Source organism: Vicugna pacos, chromosome 10 (genome assembly GCF_048564905.1).
Source record: "Vicugna pacos chromosome 10, VicPac4, whole genome shotgun sequence".
Lineage (NCBI taxonomy): Eukaryota > Metazoa > Chordata > Mammalia > Artiodactyla > Camelidae > Vicugna > Vicugna pacos.
Window position 1 is genome coordinate 16,439,684 of NC_132996.1, and position 16,341 is coordinate 16,456,024.

The window sequence follows — 16,341 nt, forward strand, 5'->3', positions numbered from 1 at the left end:
CCGGGCTCCAACTCGAGCAAGCTAGGAGTGAAAATAGCTACGAGCTCGCGCTGTACCAGGCACCGTGCTAAGCGTTTTACGCATTATCTCTAATCCTGCCAAGTCTCTTTACGGATGAGGAAACCGACGCTGAGAGGTTGGGCAATTTGCTCAAGGTCACACAGCCAGGATGTAACGCCACAACCTTTGTAAATCCAAATCCCGTGTTCTTTGTGTGTACGTTTCTCTGCCTGATGGGGAGGTGGCCACGGGCGAAGTGACAGCTGGAAGAAAGGAAGGAAAGGGAGCCAACTGATCTGGGAGCACTTCTCACCTGAGAGAGAAGGGGCAGGCTGGCCCGGCCAAGCGACTTGGCTTCATCGCCGCCTGGCCCCCGAGCGCCGCAAACCCGGTGGGAGGAAAGCGAGAGCCGGGAAGCGGGGCGGGGCGCTCCGGGGCGGGAGGGAGAGACGCAGGAGGGGGGCTGGCGGGCGGCGGCTTGACCCTGCCCGGGGCAGAGTGGCCCCGCCCCTCGCTGGCCACGGCGCCCGGCCATTGGAGAAGCGCGCTGTCCGTCCCGTCCCGCCACCGCCCAGCGAACCTCCAGCGCCGCGGAGGGCTCTGGCGTTGAGAGCCGCGCGGCGCAGGGTGCAGGCGGGCTTCTCCGAGACCCCGAGCGGACGCTGCCGGCGCCGGGCTTGGGGCTCGCCGCCTGCAACCATGACCCTCGCAGTCTGTCCTTCGACCCTGGCCCGGGGCGTCTAATACCTCATACAGTCGCGCGCAGCTGCTGGAGAGCCGGCCGCTGCCCCCTCGTCGCTCTTGGCGCCTTATCACACTCTCTTTCCCGGAGCTGGGAGCAGCGCGGGCAGCTGGCACCCCCGTGCAAACTGGGGGTGTCTGCTGGAGCAGCCCCTGCCGCCGCCGCTGCCCCTGGTTCTGGCCATGGCCGGGCGGGGCGCAGGGCTGCGCGTCCTGGGGGCTCCCGGGGGTGTCGGTCTCAGTCTGCGGCTGCTGCTGCTGTTGCTGGTGCTCCTGGGGCCGGCGCGGGGCTTCGGAGACGAGGAGGAGCGGCGCTGCGACCCCATCCGCATCTCCATGTGCCAGAACCTGGGCTACAACGTGACCAAGATGCCCAACCTGGTGGGGCACGAGCTGCAGACGGACGCTGAGCTGCAGCTGACTACTTTCACGCCGCTCATCCAGTACGGTTGCTCCAGCCAGCTGCAGGTGGGCGCCCCCACCCCCACCCCGGGCGGGTCCCCTTGGGCAGGGACGCCCCAAACTATCTCCGTGGAGCCCTTGCCAAGTCGAGCCCCCTGTCCTCTTCCTAGGCTGAAGGGTGTAACTATCCTGGAAAAGTGATTTCCATCCCCACCCCCACTTTTCTGTCCCTTCTCAGGGACTGGGAGCCAAAATGTTGTGTAAGTCATCTGGCCTGCGAAAGAACCCACTCTTACACCCCGCCCTTCCGTTTTTCTCCCCTGCCCACCCGAGTCTGGCCAAGCCCCTAACCCCAGTGGAGTTCAGAGTTATCTTTGCCAAGGATTCTGGCCGCCGCTGCTCGGTGGGCGAGTCCCCGGCGGGGCAGCCAGCTGCAGCTAAGACTTGGAAGGAGAGATAAGGAGACGAGAACTTCTCCTCCCTCACCGACCTCCTTTCTCCCCCATATTTTTTGGGTATGTTATTTAGTGAAACACCTCTGCCCCGTTTTCTGCAGAATGGCCTCTCGCGTCGTCCCGCAAGATTTTAGAGGTCATGCAGAAAGGAATGGTTGCTGTAGCTTGAGTTCCTTCTTATTCTCAGGGTTAAAGGCAGGTCTAGTGCTTGGAGGGAGAGAAGACATCACTTGGGAAAAAGGTGTTGGTATGGTCAAGCTCCAGACGCTTGTTTGTATACTGGAAGTTTTTTTTTTTTTACAGTCTTCAAAAAATTTAAAGCTTATGTAATAATATAGAAAGTATTCATCCTACCATAAAGAAGTGAAAGAATTTGCTTATACAGGGTGATTATAATCTTACAAAAGCAATCAGTTCATTGCAAAAAAAAACTGAAAGGAAATTTTAAAAAATGTTAGCACTGGTTGTGTTGTGGTTGGTGAAGGCTATGAGTGATTTTTAGAAACTTAGAAAAGAGAGAAGTTGGGAAAGAAAAATAGAGGATAGTTATCCAGGCTAAAAGCTTCAGAAATCTGTGGTTCTGGTTGTAACTTCTGAGAGATAAGAAACAGGCAGGCAGCTTACTTACTAGGTTCATATTTTTACATAGGTCATTGGAAAAGTTGGATTGTGGTTTCAGAAAGATGGTTGGGATTAAACCTGTCGCTGGTGAAATGTCCCTTTGGAAATTTCAGGACTTTAGAACTAGGTTATAAAAGCTTAAGAAAATGCTTCTCTAGCTCTCAGTTTGGAAACAGCACATATCCTGACATCAGTGGCAATTTTGTTGAAGAAACAGCTTTTGCAAGGATATATATTTTTAATTACATGTATCCTGGGGAGGCAGCCAAGCTGTTTTGAAGGACAGGACTGGATCCCTTTACATGCTGGAAAATAGTTACTTGTAACTCTAGACTTCATAGACAACATCTGTAAGGAGCCAAGCAGACTGTTTATCAATGCTGGAGGAATTGAGGACAGCAACTGGACTCTCCCCTGCTGCTATTCCAGTTTCAGGGACTGAACATTTATATTTTCCTATTGTGCTTCACTATTATTCATTGGGGAAACCTGGCCGAACAAACCCCCTGGTATCCAGAAGACTTCAACCTGCATCCTTTCCTTGGGGTCTAATAGTATCTCAACTTGGACATATTCTGTTTCAATATGAGACTGATTAAAAAGTGATTTTAGGGCATAAAGTAGAGAAAGAAGAGAATATTAACCCGAGAAAAGTTGGATCTACATTTTTTTAACACTTATTTTTGTGGTTATAAAGGTATGAGGTTAAAAATAAATCACTCCATCACCTAAATGACTGAGTCATTTGATTAGTCTGTTCAGCTCTTTCAAATAGTAGCTGAAAGGGGAGGGAGACTCAAAGTCCATTTCTTAAGGTTTATTTCCTTAAGTATTGTGCAAAAAGGGATTATGTAATTCTTTGGATCCTTGGATCCCTTTTATATATTATTTATCTATGTTCTCCTGGAAAGGATTACGAGACCCAAAAGAAGAAAAGTATGTAAGTGATGGATTATTAGGCACGCTTGTTTGAGGTCAGAGTCAACAGTTGAACTCCCTATAGGCTAGTTTAAAAGTAGGCATGTACTTTGCTCAGAAGCATTCAAGTCAGTTTTGTGCAAGCATTAGGTCAAACTTCCAAGTCATTGTTTTCTTTGTTCATTTCGTGACTTTTCCAGTTTTTCCTTTGTTCGGTGTATGTGCCGATGTGCACAGAGAAGGTCAACATCCCGATCGGCCCCTGTGGCGGCATGTGTCTTTCTGTCAAGAGACGCTGCGAGCCTGTCCTGAAGGAATTTGGATTTGCCTGGCCGGAGAGCCTGAACTGCAGCAAGTTCCCCCCACAGAATGACCACAACCACATGTGCATGGAAGGGCCAGGTGATGAGGAGGTGCCCTTACCCCACAAAACCCCCGTCCAGCCCGGGGAAGAGTGCCATTCTGTGGGAACCAATTCTGATCAGTACATCTGGGTGAAGAGGAGCCTGAACTGTGTTCTCAAGTGTGGCTACGATGCCGGCTTACACAGCCGCTCGGCCAAGGAGTTCACCGATATCTGGATGGCCGTGTGGGCCAGCCTGTGCTTCATCTCCACCGCCTTCACTGTGCTCACCTTCCTGATCGATTCTTCCAGGTTTTCCTACCCGGAGCGCCCCATCATATTTCTCAGTATGTGCTATAATATTTATAGCATTGCTTATATTGTCAGGCTGACTGTCGGCCGGGAAAGGATATCCTGCGATTTTGAAGAGGCAGCAGAACCTGTTCTCATCCAAGAAGGACTTAAGAACACAGGATGTGCAATCATTTTCTTGCTGATGTACTTTTTTGGAATGGCCAGTTCCATCTGGTGGGTAATTCTGACACTCACTTGGTTTTTGGCAGCGGGACTCAAATGGGGTCACGAAGCCATTGAAATGCACAGCTCTTATTTCCACATTGCAGCCTGGGCCATCCCTGCAGTGAAGACCATTGTCATCTTGATTATGAGACTGGTGGATGCCGATGAACTGACCGGCCTGTGCTATGTGGGGAACCAAAACTTGGACGCCCTTACGGGCTTTGTGGTGGCTCCCCTCTTCACTTACCTGGTGATCGGAACTTTGTTCATTGCTGCGGGTTTGGTGGCCTTGTTCAAAATTCGGTCGAATCTTCAAAAGGATGGGACAAAGACAGACAAGTTAGAAAGGCTCATGGTTAAGATTGGGGTCTTCTCAGTCCTGTACACAGTGCCCGCAACCTGTGTGATTGCCTGTTATTTCTATGAAATCTCCAACTGGGCGCTCTTTCGGTATTCTGCAGATGATTCCAATATGGCGGTTGAAATGTTGAAAATTTTTATGTCTTTGCTGGTAGGCATCACTTCAGGCATGTGGATTTGGTCTGCCAAAACTCTTCACACGTGGCAGAAGTGTTCCAACAGATTGGTGAATTCTGGGAGGGTAAAGAGACAAAAGAGAGGGAATGGTTGGGTGAAGCCCGGGAGAGGCAGTGAAACTGTGGTATAAGGCTAGCCAGCCTCCACGCTTTCCAGATTTTGAAGGGGGAATGGCAGCATTTCAGTGCAAATGCTACTATAAGCTCCATGCAGTGAATCTCAGTTCCAACCAACTAGCAATACTTAAGTGACCCCCCACACATACCAATAGCCCACTGCCACTCTCCCCGCTTCCCCCTAGAATCATAAAACTAATGATTTTGCTGCAGACTTTGGAATGATCCAAAATGGAAAAGCCAGTTAGAGGCTTTCAAAGCTGTGAAAAATCAAAACATTGATCACTTTAGCAGGTCGCAGCTTGGAGCTTGGAGCGTGGAGGTCCTGCCTAGATTCCAGGAGGTCCAGGGCAATGCTGCTTTTCCCTGCAGGATGGGGTTTGAGCTGTGAGTAGGCAACTTGCAGGGACAAAGATTAACTTTTTTAACCCTTTAAAATTTTAAATCCTAACTGGGTCTTTCAGATAGCGAAGCGATCTATAAACACTGGAAAGCTGGGTTCAGAGAAGTGTTACAAGAGTTTTATAGTTTGGCTGATCTAACATAAACATTTTCTGCGGTGCACTGTCTGCTGTTTAGAGCTTTGTGGATTGCTCTCCCAAGAGGTGGTGTCAGAATCTTTCAGTGCCTTTGTCATAAAGCAGAATTGTTTGAACAAACAAAAGTACTATACAAACACACATAAGGTATCCAGTGAATATTTCTTCTCTCTCTTCCTCTTGAATTTCAGCAGCCCTGTACTAGGCTGCTACTGCTTTCTCCATTCTATGTTAATACTCAAAAGAGGTATTTTTATAAGAATTTTTGCACTGCAGCACACCTAATCAGGGGGAAAGGAAGGGTGATTCACCTTCTGACAATCACTTAATTCAGAGGAAAATGAGACTTACCAAGTCGACTTACCTTACCCACCCCAGAGACCTACTGCGCTGAGCAGTGGGGACTTAATATATTTTACTTTGTGTGATTGCATCTGTGCAGACGCCAGTCTGGAAGAGCTAAAATGTTAAATTTCTTGGCAACTTTGCATTCACACAGATTAACTGTGTAATTTGTGTGTGTCAATTACAATTAAAAGCACATTCTTGGACCGTGACATAATAGTTACTCAGCTGACTTTAAAACTATGGTCAGCCTGCATTCTCAGAGTGATAGTGCCTTTTTTCCTTTAGCATAAGAATGTTATCAGAGTCTGGTTCATGTACTACAATGGAGACTTTTTCAGTTTTGTAGAGGGAGCTAAGGACAGCTAATCCAACTATTTGGTGCATAATTTTTTCCTAGTAATTGGCAAAGGCTCCGTTTAAGATTTCATTGGAGGCAGTGTGGCCTGGAGTATTTGTATGGTGCTTAATGAATCTCCAGAATGCCAGCCAGGAGCTTGATTGGTTAGGAGGGAATAGAGTGTAGACCATATGAAATGAACTGCAAACTCTAACAGCACAGGTCTTAGTTGCCTTTTGTGGAGGTATCCAGAGCTTTTAAATTTTATGCTTTCTGTTCCTCACAAGGGGTTCCTCCCCTAGCAGCCTCTCAAAAGTTGCAGTTCTTTTAAAATGGTAGCTGGCCTTTCTCCTAACCCGCCCGAGGCCTTCTAATCACCAGATCTCTGGGACAAATTGTTGACGATGTCACAGGTAGCTCTTCTTGAAGTTTATACCTGTCTTTGCTTCAGCAGCTGCTTCGCGATGATTCATTCATTTATTTGTTCATGCCCTCCGCCCCCGCCTTAAAGCAGGTGGGCAGTCTCTTCTATCGTGTTTCTTTGTGGAAAAGTATTTCCAGGGACTCAGAGTTCCAAGTAGGAGTCCATATTTTGGAAATCAGCATGTCTTTTTTGTTTGTTTGAGCCTGATGCCCCTGGTTTGACATTTCCCTTCCTTCTTTCTCTTGTTTGGCATGGTTCTTGAGCAGTATGGGAGGAAGATGCGTGTAAGGCCTGTCGTGTGTTTTGGAAGAGGAAGTCTTAGGGCTTTGGACACACACTAAGTGGGCACGGGTGGTCCCGGCTGTGTGTGCTGGGCCTAAGTATCTTGGCTGGACTCTGAGTCAGGGCTCCAGGAGCATGAGAAATGGTCCCCAGAAGGACCAGTTGAACTCCATCTGAGACTGCATCGCCTATGAAATGTAAAATGTGAACGCCCCGTGCTGCTTGCAGACGGTTCCCATAGCTGGCCGGGGCCCTGGAGCACACACCCAGGGGCAGAGCCTGCCCTTACTCACGCTCTGCTCCAGTGTCTTGGGAGTTGTGCGGAGACGCTGGCCCAGGAAAGGGAAGAAGGACCAGGCAGTGAGGCACAGACCTTGCTGTTGGAGTGTAGGGGTGTGTAACACAGTTCTCTTTGTAATGTTCCAGTGATTGTGTGACCAAGGCAGCACCTAGCAGAGGGCCAGGCACGGAATAGGTGCTCAATGTTTATGAATGATGAAATGGAAACAATAAGAGGACTTGGATGAACCTGGACACCTGAGTTCTGGAGCTTTCTGGCTTTTAACATCTCTCTTCCATAAATCTCTTGCCTTCTCAGGGGAAGTGTATTTGATCGGAAGCGGCCATCGGTGCAGACTGGATGAGTGACCCTGGCAGTGTCACGGGGCTATAGGCCGTTCCTTTCACATTCCAGACCGTGGAGAGTGTTCACAGTTTCAGGAAAGGAGCTTTGTGGCTGAGGAGTCAGTTACCAGTTACCTTGAGGCGACTCTGTCACCTCTTAAGTTGGTGTTTGTTTAAAAAAAAAAAAGTTAATTATCAGCACATTTATTGAGTGCCAGCTGTGTGAAGCCCAGTGTTAGGTACCTTAGTGGATGTCGGGGAGGGTAAGCTCTGTTCTTCTGCTGGGCCTGGCCTGGGATGCTCCTGGGTCAGCTGAACTTTGCTGTTGGTTTCAGGAAGGAGCAGAGGCTCCAGAATTGCCATGTGTTTGACTGTCTCCATCCCAGAAACCTCTTCCTGGGTCTTTTCTGTCTTTAACACATCACTCATCCTTTCCCGGGACTCCTTGCAAATCGATTTGCAGGGGTTCTCCCAGAAAGCATCAGCCCTGCTTCGTGACAATCTCTGTGGAAATCTCCTAGGAAGACTGTGAACATTGGCTGTATGGATGTGAGCTCCCACATCTAATGTGGCTTCAGGGGCAGGCAGTTCAGGGCTTGGGGTGTTCCAGTGACTCGTGCAGGTGAATCTGAGGATAGCATCTTGGTAGGGGAAAGTTTCGGGTTCTTTTTCTTTCTCTGAAATTTAGAATAAATAGGTATAATTGTAGCTTCCTACAAAATCCCTTGGCCTCAGCAGGGCCCAAGGGCACCTCTGTCCAGCCTCCTCTCTGGCAAACTCCTTTCTCCTCCTTGGTAAAGGCCACTCCCCAGGACAGAGGAACCTGGGGAGGGTGGAACTGGCCAGAACTGCCTGGTGGAGCTCCTTGGTTGATTCATATCCTTTTTCCTCTGTGGAGACCCGTTTCCTGATTTCTGAAACTGCTTCTGAGCTGGCAGCTTACTCAGGGACCTGAAACCGGAGAAGGGGTGACACTTTTTATGTCCCTGAGATACTCTCTGACTTTGCTTTCCCCAGTTGCTCCCTCACCCCCCCCCCCCAAATCTGGAACTGGGGAAACATCTGTACCTAGGTTCTGAATTGTGACTTTACCAGCACCCCCGGCTCTGTCCTCTCTGGAACCCCCTCAGCCTCCTGGTCACTGAATTCAGTGCTGGGAACCATGCTGGGACCTGAAGATGTAAAGATGAACTTGACAACCTCAGCCCTGGAGGGCAGACCCTACGTAAGGGGATTTCACCAGGATGGTGCAATCTTCGGCTTCTGGTGAAGGGGCCACAGGAGCAGTTAGGGAAGAGAGCCGTGGAGCACAGACTCTGGAAGGAGCCCCAGAATTGATCTACATCCTGAATTTCATTCTGTGATGGAGGAGATTGTAGGGAGTTGCTGTTCCAGCCAACTATGTCGAGTCATTGGATTCCGACGGTTCTTTTTGTTCCTTTATTGTATTTGGGTTCAGGGTCCCTGTCTGGGTTTGTATTATATCTGGCAAAGGACCTGGGTTCTCAGTTTTCTTCTGGGCCTAGGTTGTAGATCTTGGAAACTCCTAGGAGAGCATTTTGCTCCAACCAAGGATCAGATGCCAGAGCCTTAAATAATGGATTTTGTTTCGCTGTGGCCTGGGCAGAGCTCTCTTCTGCTGCTGCCTCTCCCCACGCACATGTGCAGTGATGGTGCACTGGGCGTTTCAGGAGGGAAGTGAGCCCTGATCCCCCCTACAGGCCTCCTCCCCTTGGTAAACCCAGTTGCCTGTTTCTGTTTTGCCTGGTTTCCCTTCTTCGCACCAGCACATTCCCAGCATTCTCCCAGGCGATTTGTAGAGGGCCTGCTTGGGGTCCTATATGAGCCGTGTCCTCCAAGCTTTTGTAGCCCCCTGATTGCCTACAATACTCAGTCCATGACCACTGTCATCCCAGAAGGCTTCTGAGGAGGGGGCGAGGGCTCCTGCCCCTTGGAGGCTGGGTCCCTCTGCTCTCCCAGGGGAGGCAACCTCTCTCACCCGTCCTGCTGACAGCTAGGGCCAGCATGGCTGTGGGCTTTGGGAGGGAGAGGTGGCTTTCCAGGTCCCACCCAGTGGAGCACCGAGGTGGTCCTGAATTTTTTCCTACCTCACAGGGATGTTGTGAGACTTTAGAAGGGATGAGGACAAAGGCCCCTTGAGCTCTTTGTAGAAGGCAGAATAAATATCAGGTGTGATCTATGCAAAGATGAGTTGCGGCCTGCTGGTGTGGCAGACATGCTCGCGTTCTGTGGCCTTCCTCGGGCCCCTGCGCCACCCACAGCTCCAGCCACCTCGAGGCCACCCTGGGGGATTTTCAGATGTTCAACATAGAGGTACCAGGCGAACCCCTACTATACACCCTGAGTGAATTGCTGAACATCAGAGGAAATGGACCCTGCTTTTGAGGATGTACAAATGTGTCTGCATTGATGTCTGTACTGTACATTTCTAATTTATCACTGTACAAAAAAAAACTTTGCTATTTAATTTTTGTATCAAAGGAAAATAAAGTTTTGTTTATTAGCTGGTGTATGATTTGGTCTGTTCCTGCAGGTGTCTGAAAGCCCCTGGGATGCACACTCACCCAGCAGTGAGAAATAGAGAATTGAGTTTGCAGGGCGGAGGGAGAGCCTCTTTCTGAGAGCCTCTTTGTCTTTTTTTTTTTTTTTTTTTTTTTTGCTGGTGGTATTTTTCCCCTCTGGGATTTCTCCTGGGACAGCAAACCCCTGATGTCCAGGGTCAACAGACTTTATCACTACTGTGGCCATCAGTAACACTCAAGTGGTCATGTGATGCTTCAGATGTAACTGCAGTTCTGAAGCTGTCATCCCATGACACCCCTCTTTGGCATTTCCAACATGTGTGGTCATTTTTACACACCTTCCAAGTCCCTTTGACTTCATCTGGCAGCCTGAAAAAAGTTTTCCTATCACTGCTAGAACTTCAGGCCTCTTACAAAGGTAGGAAAGGGAGCTTTTTTTTTTTTAACTTCAGATTTTCATTAAAAGAAAAAATTTTTTTCTGGCTACACAATGGTCTGTTTTGTGCAGTAGACATGGGAGTGTGTCACATCAGTCAGCCAGGAAAACAGCCTCTTTAGATAATTTTATAAGTTGGGTGGTCTGTGTCCCGATAGCCAGAAAAGTCACCAGACAAAGCAGATTCAAGGCCATTATGAGGACATTGTCGTGGGAGCAAGTAATACCGTGGACCACACAGACACAGAGGGAAGGGAAGGGGAGTCGCCGCCACTGGAGGTGCCTGCTGATGTCCCAGAGGAGCGTAGCAGCCTTCTTGGTTGCCTTTAAATTGCTTCCACCCATGGGGTTCCCCTGAACACCACCCTGTTTTGATGGGAGTGAGAAGCACAGGGAACAAGAATCTGCAACGCTCTTCTCCACTGCAGAATGCTATTGTACTTTCATCTCAAACCATAACTGAAGGCAGGCGTGTAATTTAAATTCTCTTCCCTGTGAGGCGGGCTCTGTTTCTCATTTCATTACCTACTTACCAGGTAGTCATGAAGTTAAGGGAAAGTCAACAACGATCTGGAATGAATTCATAATAATCCCTTGCACTTGTAGAAACACTTTCCACGTTGAGAATAATTTTATTTACATGATTTCATTTTATTCTCATGGCCTCTCTGAGGCGGGCAGGGCAGGCCTTACTTTGCTTTAGAGACGAGAACTGAAACTTCGGGTGAGGGACTTGCCGAGGGGAGCTCCGCGGGTGGGTCGCCTGTGGGACAGCCACGACTGCTCGTGCCTAGCCCAGGGTTTCGTTTTTGTTTTACACTCAGTGTGGGTTGAATTGTGCCTGCCCCAAAGATATGTGGAAGTCCTAACCCCCTGTACCTGTGCATGTGAATTTATTTGGACCCAGGGTCTTTGCAGACATAATCAAGTTAAGATGAGCTTACACCAGATGAGTATGGGCCCTAATCCAGTGACTGGTGTCCTTATAACAAGAAGGAAGTTTAAACACAGACGCGGGAGAACGCCAAGTGAAGGCAGAGGCAGAGGTTAGGGTGACACAGTCTCAGGGCAGGCAGGTATCTCTGTATCAAGGAGAGAGGCACGGCAGATTCTTTCTTAGAGCCTCCAATAGGAGCCGACCTTGCCAAAACCTTGCTTTTGGGCTTCTAGCCTCCAGAATTGTGTGAGAATGAACTTCTGTGTCGTAAGCCACCCCATTTGTTTCGGTAGACCTAGGAATCAAATACATACTCCATCCTCTGATTTCTTTACTGCAAATAGTTCGCTGGGAATGGGTAAGTGTTTTGGCAGCAAAGCAGTAATGACATCTGGCCACGAGCTTCTGTTGTTTAAGGATTACGTAGCATAATCTTTGTAAGCTGGATACCTCTAGAATAAACCCCAATATCCCAGACACTCAGCTGATCTGAACTGGTCTTAGCTGGTCTCCCACCACCCACCCCCAACGGGAGCTATGTATGCAGGGCCGGGACCTTGACTGGAATGTGGCCCAAGGGTTTTTAGCATTTCTGTCCTGAGAACTGATTTTTTCTCTTTCCCGTTTTAGCTTTCACATGCAATCATAATTTTAAAGTTGAGCAGACTCTTGACTGAAGAGGTCAGCCTTGGCCTCCTGTCTTCAGAGTTTCTGTGAACAGAAATAAACTACATCGGGAGAAGGGCGTTGTCCTCGGCTCGGTTTCCACTATGCAGCTGGAGTGTAGGACTGGGAACATCGCGCTGACTGTTTTGAAAATGTTGGCCCTGAAAAGGTTTAGTCCAGAAAGTTTTCAAAATGGACCTTGGCCCCACCTGAAATTCCTGGAATCACCCTATTCTTTTCCTTCTGTCTCATCCTTAGGCTAAGGTTGAACCCCTGGATTCATCTGCTCTCAAGGCAAAAGGATTCCAACTTCTCAAACTCCTGGCAAGAAAGAATAAAAAGTAACATTTATTACATTTCACATCAACTGCCTGATTTCATCAGCCTCCCGCAGGGTTTCCTACAAGCACCCGATCCGGTTTTCACCCAAGAACATGCTTAATCTCACGGAGAGCCCACATTATCGGTGCCTTTCTCTTTAAGAGATTAAATGATTGGCTATCTGAAATTTCCAACATGCCGGAGGATTGCATCACTTCACTTGATGAGAGGTAAACGGGGAGAGTATAAAGCTCTGAGATGGAAGATGGGGTTGATAAGTCACAGAGAAAACCCTGTCCTCGTTCCATTGTTTTCCTTTCACGCCCTTGTTTTTCATAGGTCTTTCCCTTTGCCTGCAATGCCCCTTCCCTCTTTCTTCAACGAGACTGAGTCTCTTCTTCCTTCAAGATCGAAATCTTAGTTCATCTCTCCTGGGAAGTCATCCCTGACCCTCCTTGCCACTTCCTGCCTCGCTTTCCTTCTTACCAGAGGTAAGTTTAAGCCTCTGGGCTTGCAACTCTGGGAGCCTTCACTGCACAGTTTGTAACGATGCGTTCATGTGTCCATCTCCCCATGAGACTGAGCACCCTGACCGTGACTCTGAGCACCCAAAGGTTCCCAGCTGTGTGCTCCCGGCCGGGCATGAGTTTCAACATATCAATGGAAAGAATAAGGGAAGGAGGGAGGAAGGAAGGATGGGGAGATAGAAGGAAGGAGGGTTTTACCTTGTTAGGTGGGGAAACGGAGGGGCTTTGGTGACAAATGTGGCCAACATAGGAAAGAAACCAAAGGTAGCAACAAAAGCCATCACACAGGCAGGATTGTCTGGATAGACACTTAGGCTGCAGCCGCAGGAAACCCTCTAGTCTCAATGATGGGTTTGAGAATGATCGCCTGCCTACTGTGTTGCTTATTGTTACACCATCTCTTTTCCTTCTGTCTTCTCCTCCTCCAGTAAATATTTGCTGAGTGCCTACTGTATGCAGAATACTGGAGTGGGCTGTAGAAGGGAGAGGGGGAGTGATTATAAAAAACCGCAAAAGGCAAGGTCCAACTCTGAGTCCAAAAGTGCAGATGATGAAACAGAGAAAGAATTCATCTGTTATTAACAAGCTTAAAACTCCAAACCTGGAAAAACAAATCCTCTATTGCTTGGTAAATATTTATGGACTAGCTGAATGAGGGTCCATCATGTGCCAGCTTGGTAGGGTACACCAAGATAAATAAGACACAACTTTTCCTTCCAGAGGTTCATGGCAGCAAACCACATTCCCCCACCACCAACCCCGTCTGCTGCTATCCGAACCTGCTAGGGTTCAGTGCTACTATTCCTATCACATTTACTATGCACTTTCTTCCTAATCTGAGTCCCAGGGCCTTGCTGGTTTTGTTTGCATAGAGCACTTCTAAGGGCTGAGGGCAATGGGAAAACTGTCTGAACCATTGTCATCCCACCATCTGATCCCCGAAAGGATACCTCTGACCCAACAGGTGATGGCGTCGGCAGGGTGCAGGGAGAGGAAAGGGAAAACGCAGATCCCAGACTTTTCTAAACCTTGGTCTACTTGTCCCCACCCTCTGTCCAAAATGTAAAAAATAAATATTAAAACCTACTTGTGAGGTGCCATTGGAGACACTTCCTCGTCAGATCAGCCGCCTCCATCTGAACATTGTTTCTGGCACATGTGTTGATTTATATCACCTGCACCGAGCAGGTGGTTTGTGTCTGTGTGTCTACGCTATGTCATCTGAGCCCTGCTCGCTTGCTCCTCTCGTGTCATAATCCTAGAAATCCAAAGAGACTACCCTATAGAAGCTAAAGGAATTGCCCAGCCAACCTCATCTACCCAGAGTAAGAGGAAGAAATGTGTGAGTAAACTTGGCTGAGAGATGCCTGTGGTGGGGTGCGGGCAGCGAGTCATTCTGAGTGACTGGAGCCGAGATTCTCAGAGTGGGAGGGGAGGTGGGCTGAAGCCAAGTTAGTAAAGGCCTTGGAGGTGGCACTGCTCCCCGCGCTGGACACAGGGGAGGCGGCAAAAGTTTGAGGCAAAAGAGGCTGACGTCCACATTGGTGTTTTGCAAGGCTCACCCTGGCTGCTGCGGGGGCTGCAGGCTGGAGACAGGCGAGCGGGAGGCAGGCAGGACAGTTTGGGTGAGAAACCACGCGGGCCCCCGTGAAGGCGGTAGCCGAGAGATGGGAAGGAGGGGGCGATTTTCAGAGAAACCACAACAGACCGCGTCCTCCATGGCACAGTTCAATGAGCTGAATCTGTGCTTTCTAAATGGCCGGTGTTTTGGGGGCCGGAGCTTTCTGTTTGCTCTGTACACCTGATACAGCACACTCCCTGCGTTGCAAGTTACAGATAGATAACGACCTCGGCACTGAAGGGCTGCGGCAGATTGCACCCTGGAGAGCAGGGGTTTCCCCTGGTGAGCCTGTCTCCCTCCAAGTCTGCAGGTCAGCATGACACCATTTGCTAGTGGCTGGAAGGGACAGGGTCCTTGAGAAGAGAGCATGCTGTTGAGTTGTTTATGTAGGGCTAAGGGGCCCCACCACCTCTTTTGGATTCAGAGTTTCCTATCAAGACACACTTCCTAGAGTAGTTGATACAGATTCCATAGTAAAGGCTTAATGTTGTACAGACTTGATCCCAGTCAAGTCTCCCATCTAGATTTTGTTTCTTGACACAGTTTTTATTGTTTAACTGTTATCAGTAAAAATCTGAGCTGTCCAACCAGATCCATGGCAAAGATATGAAAACACAATTTCCCTAGTCCTTTTCATTTTAAATCAGAAATTCTGTATAACATTTTCCATAAATGAAAGAGAGAACCACTTCCTAGCTTTTTTGGGGGGGGTGGGTGTCTTTTTTTTTTAAACAACAGACCTTCCTTTTGGATTTACATCAGCATTTAGCTAACTTCCTGAACACTTCACCCATTTCCTGAACTTATTCTGAGGAAGGAAAAACATCCTCCTTCAGAAATAAATGCAAATAATCGCAGAGATTATTTTTATTAAATAAATAGTGTAAATGCAATGGAATTTCCTGTATGATGTACGTTTACTGTGGATATTTCAACAAAAATCTATTTGTTGTGATCCTGTAGTGGCCATGTTATTTGCAGGTAGTCTGAGGAATTATAACCATTATGCAGCTACTCAAGAGAGAAGTTCTGAACATTTGCAGTTTTTGCTGTTGGTAAAAACTATTTTTTTTTTTTACTGAAAAATCTGAACACTAAGGGAATGGTTTTCTGCAGGTCAGCAATTTTGAAACTTTGTTTCTCTTAAAACAGGAGTGACACCTAGTGGTGAATACGGGAAAGACAGCCTCAGAGCTGACGATTGACTTCATAGGGCCTCTCAGTGATGAGGATTTTTTGTTTATGTATTTTCTTGGGAGAAAACACACCCCTTCCAAGCACTTCTTAATGCCCAGACTGCCTAAGAATCCTGAAAAGTGGTGACATGGGAATTGCAACCCTTAAGCGTTTCTGGAGATGCTCTCTTCTCTTGATAATATTTACTCAGAGCCAGCCCACCACCTAGGGCTAAACGGGTTCAGCTTAAGAATGAATGGAAAACGTGAGACTTTGCAGAGAAACTCATCAATATGTAAAGCTAGGGTCAGGTTCTCTTCAAAAAAAATTTTTTTTAACGAGAGCAATTTCTTTGTATTTGTGAGAAGGCCTCTTCCTATTTAGCTGTCTTCTAGTGGAGAAGAATGGTACTTTTTTGGCAAGTAAATCTCACTGACACTACTGCTTCTATCTTTTATGCATGCTTTACGGGCCCTTCTTATGTTCGCCAGTGTTGGGCAGTGGCTGACTGTTAGAGAGAGAGGTGATTGGGATCTGAGAAAGGTTTTTCACCCCTCATCTTTACCTCCACCCCCATCCGGCAGAAGGCCACCCGGGACAGATGGATATCTGGCCTCCTTGCACCATCCCCAGGAAGAGACTCCTTAATCCATCACCCAGGCTGACATTCCTGCTTAGGTCCAGCCCCTTAGTGTGATAGCCAAGGCCTCCAGAACCTGGCCCCTTCCACTCTCCTCCAGCCTCACGCCCCGCCTCTTTCTCAGGCACAGAGTATGTTCCAGCCAATTCCAACCACTGCCAGCTCCTTGTTTCCCTCACGCTGTCTCACCCATCTCTGTCTTTGCACATGCTGGTCCCCCTCAGCCGGGAGACTCTGCCCCTCCATGGCTCTGTGCTCATTCTTCAAA

General features: G+C 48.3%; 1 protein-coding gene across 1 annotated transcript; it reads left to right on the top strand.

Annotated features, from left to right (window-relative positions):
* Positions 1 to 566: 566 nt before the first annotated feature.
* Positions 567 to 9,730, top strand: FZD4 (frizzled class receptor 4). The gene is made up of 2 exons (XM_072969033.1): positions 567 to 1,209; positions 3,338 to 9,730. Exons 1-2 carry the CDS (start codon positions 925 to 927, stop codon positions 4,664 to 4,666), a joined length of 1,614 nt encoding a protein of 537 aa, XP_072825134.1. The 5' UTR covers positions 567 to 924; the 3' UTR covers positions 4,667 to 9,730.
* Positions 9,731 to 16,341: the final 6,611 nt, after the last annotated feature.